Source organism: Stegodyphus dumicola, chromosome 6, assembly GCF_044657685.1.
Source record: "Stegodyphus dumicola isolate Sdum_Otavi_A_Nest chromosome 6, ASM4465768v1".
NCBI lineage: Eukaryota > Metazoa > Arthropoda > Arachnida > Araneae > Eresidae > Stegodyphus > Stegodyphus dumicola.
The window spans coordinates 78465311-78475084 of record NC_140773.1 but is presented as its reverse complement, the minus strand read 5'-3'; the positions used below and the strand labels follow the sequence as shown (position 1 = coordinate 78475084).

At 30.0% G+C, this 9774-nt stretch overlaps 1 protein-coding gene across 1 annotated transcript in view; it reads left to right on the top strand.

The window, feature by feature from the left end:
- Positions 1 to 8828: 8828 nt before the first annotated feature.
- Positions 8829 to 9774, top strand: part of CCT4 (chaperonin containing TCP1 subunit 4) — a 69280-nt gene continuing 68334 nt past the window's right edge. The window contains exon 1 of the mRNA XM_035355548.2: positions 8829 to 9032. Within this exon, the coding sequence (XP_035211439.1) occupies positions 8912 to 9032 (121 nt within the window). The 5' untranslated portion in view covers positions 8829 to 8911. The remainder of the gene's footprint in view (positions 9033 to 9774) is intronic.

Genomic DNA, 9774 nt, shown 5'->3' with positions numbered 1-9774 from the left:
TGTATGTTCTTGTTCCCGGGTTCACGCCGGTTGAATGGCTAGACACCTACATCTTTGAATAAAGTTCCAGTAAGATAATGAATTACTCGGGCGAACATGATAAATCAATACAATGATAAAAGTAAAGATGATGATAATAATAATAATAAACGTAAAACCTGACAGCCTCAGATTTGACGTTTACTTTCTGAATTTATTCAACAAATGCTTATCCTGTGTTAAATATATGACAGTAATTCCTAAGAATATTAAACAATTCGTAATAAAGGTTTATGAAGAGTTTCAGATTACAGAGATAATGAATGATACATTTAGATTCTCAATTTCCTGTCCTGCCATTTCATACAAGCATAAAACTACACATGAAAAATTCTACTTCCGGCACTGCCGTACCTCTTTTTTTGCAGGCATAACCGAAATTAATTAAATGTATGGAAATCAACTAAAAGCTAATAATCATGTGCTTTAATCATTTCAATCAACATTCTGAAGTCTTCCGGGAGAGAGAGAAAATTAATTTATGGAAACGCCGTCAAGATTCTCAGCAAGCTAAAAGGAAGTGGTAGCAAGCTAAAAGGGCATTGCAGTAACATTTACACCTTACATTATTACATATATCTAATGAAAAGAATTTTACCTAAACAATACAAATACATTAGGTACATATTAATGGAATTACAAGAATTTAAGAAGCTTAAGAAGAAAACAGGAGCGCTTGAACAATTTTACGCCAATTTCGATAAAATATTTCATTTTTGTATAATATCTTCACTAAGAAACAAACAATGTCCGGTAAAGTCAATCACCTTTAGGCAAGTAAGGAAAATAGGAAACAAAAATTAACTTATGTTTTTGCTGGAAAAGCTAGGACAGTCCAACTGATGAGGACCTTGATACTTCAGAACCGAATCGTGCATCACTTCCAAGAAGGACCTCGCAAAAAGTGAAGAAGAAACACCCACTCCAGATTTCCGATAAAAAACATCTCACTCTGCTTCATGACGAACTAGGCTCTGAGCATTCCAATTTTCTAACATTACACGACGATATATGAAGAAAGTATTGTAATTCGCCCTTTCGTGTAGGAAATATTCTTAGGTACATCCATTTTATTTGCCAGCTACTTTTGGCCTCACGACATTTCAAAAGCGTATTATTCAAGAGCTTTAGTCTAAATGACTTTTCACAGTCCTCACGCTCAAAAGCGCCAGGATCTTCTTCCACTGATATAAGAACCAAGTGAAACAAAGTAAAAAAATGCTTCCAGTTCTTCGTTAAACATGAGATAGAGACTTAGAAAAGCAAATGCAGAGTATCTCCCGTTAGGAAACATCCATCACTCAAAAATATACCCAGTTCAGGAAAACGGCGTACTTTCAAAAATTTCAGATCAAGCTCTCGTCGGAAGGCATTTTCGTTTTTTTTTTTTTTTTTTTTTTTTTTTTTTTTTTTTTTTTACGCGCATCACGCCCAACGAAAGTATCTTATTCTCAAAACTTTTCATCGGAACTTAAAAAAGACCTGGCTGCCAAAATTCCAAAATTTCTCACACCTCAATTTATAAGTTTTTACGTTTACTGCCAAAAGCAAAAACAAAAAACAACCCACGCGCAAATCAAAATGATGGCCAAAACTGGATTCGACCACGCTAACACCATGACCTCTGAAAACGTCATACCAGAAACTTCTCGACCTTTCGTCAAAAATAATGCTTGTACTCACCCCCAAAACAAAGTCAAGAGTAAGGCTAAAATTTCTGGAAACTACTAAATCTAAGCAAAACGAGGAAAAAACATAGCGCGCCGGAAATAGTTAAACGCTTCTGATTATTCTACCTTCAAAAATATTATTATTATTAATTTTGCAAGTAGGATTTAACAAAATAGTATCAAAGCACAGAAATTGATTTACATACTTCAGATGGTGGTAATAAAATACATGTTTAAGATCTGGCTGTTGCTGGTTCGTTTTTTGAATATATATTTTACTAAATAAATAAATACTTCCTTAATAAAAAGGTAACAATAATGCATAATGATAAGTTAACAGTTGATTAAAACTAAAAATCCTTAATCCTAAATTTATTAATCATAATTAATTAATGATATTGCAAAACTATTATTTTTGCAATATCAGTTTTTAACAACATTTGCTATTTACACATATTTGTTTAATAATTTTCCGTTTTTGATCTTGTTCACTTCACTGTAGGAATGAATATTGTAACATATAATAAACCTGGAGTATGATTTGAATACTATTTTTGAGCAATATGAAAAATACTATTTTTGAGCAATACGAAAAATACTATTTTTGAGCATATAGTGGTATTTATTCAGTGTAATTTTCAATATAGGCGCAAAAAATTCCATACATTTAAGCTTTTTCAACTAGATTCCTATTTTTGAAGAATATGTTATTGCATCTTTCTCAATAACAAAAAAGGAAAATTGCAAAAATTCAACAAACTTTACACTTGTTTGGAATTCAAGTTTCATTCTTATCATTTAATGTCTGTAACATCCCTTTTGTTTAATATGTACATATATAATTTTCTTGTAACTAGTAAATTTTTGTTTCTAAAAATCATTTAATTCTAACTTATCTAAGAATTTTTTAGCAAATGATAAATATGAAGTTGTATAACTATTATGCACTTACTGGAATTTTTTTATCAGGATAATCAGCAGAAACTTTTAAAACATCTAAATAGATCAAATGCCCTGAATTTTTAGAATTGTAAGGAGTAAGGGGTTTAGTGTTAAGGTAAGATTTAAAATTTTCAGAATAATTTCAGAACTTTATTAAGAAAGTAGCACAACTAGGGTGCAAAACGCATTAAAAACAGACTTATTTTTTACCTGAAATTTTTCTACCAGTACAATTATAACTAGAAATAATAGGAAATGACACCATGTATTGTAGCGAGAAAAAGGGGAGTAAATGTTTATTTAGGCAACTTCATGCTACTTACTTTTTATTACAGTAAATCCCTTTGAGAAAGTACAAATGTATGAGGCCTTACAGCTGGGAAGAAATGAAAGTACTTTTTTATTCTAGTTTATTTTTTATAGAGTTATCAGATGCATTTTCCCCTGTATACATACAACTATATTTCTAGAAATTTTATTTCTTTGACAGAATTAAACATAGAATAAAATGAAAATAATATATTAGTAAATATCTATAAAAAATTTTCATTTGGAATTGTATTTGACTACAAACTGCACATACTTCCTTCTTTCAGTTTAAAATTAATGTAACAAACACGTCTGTTTCAATTAAAATAAGATTAGAAAATTTCAAGATATTAATTTTAAAATATAAACGAAAGTAATATTAATTGACAAAGTATTTTATCTTCAAAAATGAATATTCTTTAGTTTATGATGAAAAACCTTAGTATATTATATAACAGACCTTAGAGCTTTAGCACTTTTCTATGATAATTGCAAATATTTCCCTTTTTTTTTTGTGTGTGTGTATGCGTGCATGCATTTTGGAATAGGTGGCAAAGATCTCACAACACTAATAGAAAAAGCACTTTTTTATTCAACATATTATACGCATTCTGCAGAAAATATTCATTTAAAAAAATGAATTACAAGTCTGAAAATATAAAGAAAAAATAAGTCAGTTTCACTCACTTATTTTGCACCTTAAACACATAACATATTTCTTTTCTGCTACATACATAAACTATTTTTTTAATGTTTTCAATTTCCGTTGCTTAGTTAAATTATTGCTTAAAAGATTATCATTTAACTTTTTGCAGTAATTATTTAGAAAAATATTTGTTGATGATTGTATGATATTTTTCAAAATAATCTGAGGGTTATGAAGTTTTGCACAGTCATTCAGTTCCAAAAAAAATTTTCATGAAACAAATTTAAAGTAATTTTACACACTGTATCTCGTGGAGAGACGACTTTCGTGACGTCAGAGCGTTCAAGCAACCCTACAGCCTTGGCTTTGTATGTAGTAGGAGGTACTGGCTTAACACCGAAGATGGCGGTAGAAAAAAAAAAAAAAAAAAAAAAATTGCCAACCAGGGTCGAGTAAATGGTGAACTGGTCCGAAATAATCCGCAGCTGTTAAGTGGTAGTCTTGATAGCACATTTAGGAAAGAGCCCAAATAAATAAATAAATAAATAAATAAATGGGAAGAGTTAATAAATATTTTTAAACGAAGAAAGAAATGTCCTTTCCAAAACTACAGATTTGTGAAAAAACGTAAGCATAATTTCTGGTATGATCTTCTGCAAAAATTTAAATTTTCTAAAAGCTTACATATTTGTAAACTATTTGTTAACAGGAATTTTATGATTCAAATATTTTCTTTTCTTAAAGGTTATGCAACAATGTCATAAATGAAATCATTGAATATATTATCCAGTACGCGTGTTTAATATTACTATTGAATTTGAAAAAAATATTTTTTTAATTTTTAGCAGCTGATGATTATATCAAAAATTTAATTTATTCATGATTGGATTGGATTATTCATTTACGACAAAGCACACGAGAGATATCTGCCTAAAGGGAGGGGTGCCTTCGTGGAGGACTTTCTAAGGGGAACTGGCTCGTATACACGTTACACATGGGGAAAAAACCACGAAAACACCCATGCAGCCAGCCCGTTCGCGGGATTCGAACCTCAGACCGCACTACCAGTTTTCAGCGTCTTTACCGCTCGGCCGCTGGTGAGCCTAACTTATTTATGAATTGTATCTATTACGTAACTACAGATATACTATGTATCGTAGACATCAATAAGCATTAAACTTTGAAATGATGCATTAAACGCATTTTTCTCAGAATCTATTTTTTCTCAGAACTTCTTTACTTGGTGCAAGATAAATAAAATTATTGTTGTTTTATTTTTATGACACATTGTGTACTTAATCTATATATATTTATCTAGGGACTGACATACCAGAATATTTATATTGTCATTATTTTTTAAATTATGGCCTGTTGTTAAAATAATGATATCGTACAATCATTGAAAATCTCATTAAAAAACTCCCATAAGCTGAGAAATTTTATTTTTTTAATAAATCGTTAAAACCCTATGTCATTCCCTAGATAAAAGCCTGTACTTTATTACTGCGTAACTTTTTCTTATATAACTATAATACTTTTCCATGTAGGATGTTTGAAATTTTTTTAATTTGCTTAAATTTTCATGCATATTTAATATTTTTGCAGAATAATAACAATATATATTAAATCTTGATATTCCATAATTAATTTTTATTAAAAAATTAATGAAAAACAGTATTTATAATAAACCAATAACGAGTTTTTGAAAAAATGTTTTCCGAACGTGTTCGGATACCTTAAAAACGATTTACTAGTGAGTAAAAATATAACAAATTTTTAATGAATGTAATAGAAAGGAAAGGAAATAAAAAATATATATATATATAACTATAAGTTAAATCACAAAACATATCATCTTGCATATAAATGCACACACACATAAATATATTATATAAAATGGAAGAAAAAATGACCTAAGAACTGCACATTAAGCGAATGGTAGGATTTTCTGTTTATATAAATAAACCTTGGCATTCTTCTGTGTCATTAAATGCAATTATAGATATGTGGGTACCATCTACAGCGCCGATGACACCAGGAAATCCAAACTTTCAATTGAATCCTGATTTGATGTTGTTTTGTTGAAAACTGTTTACTGTAAAATTTTATCCATTTGGAAGTCCAATTGGGCTAATTTACCATTTTCCGCTTTGTAATTTTTATAATTTTTATAATTTTTGCAATTTATGTTTAATTATTATATTTTAATTTTGTTTTAACTTGTTCCGTCGATCTGTTTTTATATGCATTAACTTTTCTCATATCACAACGATCAGATTAGTTTTTTTTTTTTTTTTTTGTGCATTCACATGTTTTCCAACATTGGTTTTAACAGTTTTTTTCGCGTGTAGGCTGTTTTTTCACTTTACAAAGTACATATATATATTTTTTTAAAATTACTTCTATGTTAATATTTTAAAAAATACTGCGTTGAACTATTTCATGGAGCCACAGCTCCTGGTAACTTTTTAGCAAGCTCACTACAATATTTCTTCCTATTATTTCATATTTTTGCAGCATTTTGCGCAAAAATTTTTAAGATCAAATAGATCTTACGTCACATTACTTGTTAGCTTTTCAATTTCTATTTCGATTTTATTATATATATATATATATATATATATATATGTATGTATGTATAACTGTATTATAAAAATATTAACATATGCAGTGAAAGAAATTGCAGTACATACTCATATTTATACCTTTTTTCAAATCCACCCCACCAGCGGCCGAACGGTAAAATCGCTGAGCACTGGTAGTTCGGTCCGAGATTCGAATCCCGCGAACGGTCTGGCTGCATGGGCCTTTTCGCAGTTTCCCACACGTGCAACGTGTATACGAGCTAGTTCCTTTAGAACGTCCTCCACGAAGGCACCCTCACCTTAAGCAGATAGCCCTTGAGGCTTTGTCATAATCACTTAAAAACAAAACCAAACACTTTTTAATGTGAATAAAAAATACGAAAAACTAATATAATATCCAAAAGCAGACCACATAAAAAATATGACAACTAATTATAAATCATGCATTAAAATATTTACAAGAATTTAATTTAACTGAAAATTATATATGAATTTAACTTGAAATATACAGGAGATTCTAAAACCTGACATTCATATCGGTACAATTAAAACTACTTAATTAATTTTTTAGCTCAATATGAATGTGGAATTTAGGATGTTCATAATTTGAATATTTAATGCATTTGTTAACGTAAAGTGGAGGGAAATACATCATAATTTAAAACCTAAAATTTCAAAATTTATAAATTACACATCAAAACATGAAAGAGTACATTAATAAAGACATTAGTTTTAAAATTACAATTTTAAATTAAAAATATGCACTACTACTTTATATGTGAAAATAGCCAGAAGCCTGTATCACACAGATATGAAAACAAGCAAATTATTCCTTACCTTTAATTTAGAAGTTATTGCTGTCTTTGATGTGGATGCTCCGGTAAAGTATGGCTTTAATTTATTGATAAGGGTCCATGCTGTCGAGGTTTTCGCATATCCTTCCGTAATGGATATTTTAATAAATATATCCATTCCAAAACAATTCCAAAAACTATCCGTGACCTCCGCCGTCTTCAATTTAGCTCTAAAACGACAGTCAGAATGTTAAACGGCAGCTACTCAGCTGACGGTAAAATTTCCTACGCGTCGATCTCTTGAATGATTGAGAAGATGACATTAAGTCTCGTTCTTTGTCGAGTAGATCGCAAAAAAGACCCGTTTTTCCATCTCCACTGTGTCCAGACCAGGGCCCTTAATCAAGAGGTGAAAATTTCTAGATTCGATTTTTCATCTAAAATTCCATGTATGGCTAAGTGTAGATAACTGAGTGTTCAATTTATGTTTACTTTTATTTTATTTTATTATTTATAATTAATTTTCAGTATAACTTCACGTGTTTATCGTTTGTAACTTTGCGATTCTGAGTCTGTCAACTGAAAAGAGTATTCTAATGTTTAGAATTTAATGAGAGTTGTTTTCATATTCGCAGTTAGATGTTTTATAATATAAACGTTGCACTTATTAATGTTACAAAGAATAAAAAGAGTGTTATGTTAAATCTTTGTATGAGTTTTGAGTTCTAGAAATATTGGTTTATAGCTGAGTTTTAAGTTCGGTATCCGACACTAAGTGATCCACTTTTAAAATTCTTTCTGCTACAGTAATACAGCGAGAATTTACATCTCTTTGAATTAGCTCAAAAATCTCAGAAAAGGTTAGCATCTCCGTTTCCTGATGTCAGATCACAACACCGTTTTTATCTGACAAGCTAATGTGTAAAAGCTACTACGCTAATGTGTAAACCTATAGGTTAATTGAATCACATTAAAGTTGACCAAGTTTTCGATATAAACAACAACAAACAATGCTTCAAACGGAACTGAGCTGTGAATTAAACTTTCGGTATAATGTTTCTCTACGGAGTTTCGCAGTTTTCAAGCTATATTTTCTAATTTTACATTTTTACTTCTGCCCCATATTTTTTGCTTAAAGTTTCATTTATAATTAAATCTCGTTTTTTAGTAGCGACGTATATTGCTATATTAATAATAAAGAATAATTTTAATGTAAAAATTACCCACATTTGTTTTGTTATCGCTACTTTGGCGACTTTTTGGTTTCCCGAGATTCCGACACCCATAGTGTTTATCGCAGTGCCATTAAACAAGTTTTGGAGATTAGAATAATTCTTCCAGGTATGCCTCCTATAATTCTTTCTATATGAGTACATAAATGCCTTTCTAAAATAATATTCGTCGAATATATATTTCTATTCCATGCTGTTTAATTGAATCCATTTATTCAATGAATGTGTTAATTTTTTTTACGTAAACAAGTATGTGTGATTACAGCAAAGCCTTGAGGGCTATCTGCCTAAGGGAAGGGTTGTCTTCGTGGAGGACTTTCTAAGGAAACTGGCTCGTATACACGTTACACATTTACGTAAACAAACGTACACATTTACGTTTCGCGATGTGAGCGCCCTCTTCGGGAAAGAGTCATTGTTATAATATATTATATAGTTATATATGTATTCATCGTCAAAAAAAAGGACAAAAACAAATTAATTACTAGCATTATATTTAGCAGTATACTTTTAAGCAGAATCAAAAGTTGTGTTTCAAGGATGAACAATCATTAACGGCTGTTAAGCCTCCGTTGATATCTATTATATTTTCTTTTATGTCTTGGCAACAGCGGTAACTGTTAGAAATTTCCTGCTGTTAAAGAACGTGGTTCTGAGTTTAAGGAGTATATTTATATTTAAAAATTAAATCAAAATGCCTCCCAGTAATGCCTCAACGAAAGCTTCCAGTGGTGGAAATAACTCTGGAGGGCAGTCCTATTCAGACAGAGAAAAGCCTAAGCAGATTCGAGATAGTAACATCACAGCAGCTAAAGGTAATTATGCGAATAAAGAAATGTAGCCATATTAGGATGCCGGCACATGTGAATAATATTTCTTTGTAGCATTGATATATGAGTTCTTACTGCTCTTCAGTTTGCTAGAGTGATTCTTAAACAAGTAAATGCTATTTGTACAGTATTGATTCCGTGAAATTTTTTAATTATCTCAATTTTAAATACGGACATTATGCCATCAAAACAAAATTCTTATTTACCGTGCTTAATCCTTTTTCATGCTTAACTTTGATGATCTTCCTATTAAAAATGTTTAATTGAATTTTAATAGACGATTAATAATGGTTACATTGTTAGCATTGGAATGACAGATAAAATTTGTAATTGATTGACTGTCATGACTACTGAAGGTATATTTACACAAATTTTTAGCGGATTTTTATGTTCTGAATATGTCTATGTATAGAATTGAGCCTTTGTTTGTGCTCTGTTATAATGAATAGTTTTTGAATTATTTTGTTCCCTGATAGAAAAGTAACAGTTTTGCAAACTTAACAGTACTGCAAAACACATCTTGACATATTGGTACATATCGAATGGAATAAAATTATTTAATATATTGTAATAATGATGTTATTATTTTATAACATCAAACATTTGTAGCTTAAAAAATATGTAAATTGCTTATTATTTTATTTGGTGAATGAAAACCAGAAAACAATTAACAGAGCTCTTGAGTACATGAAACATATACAGTGGGTCATATTTGTTTTTGGATACA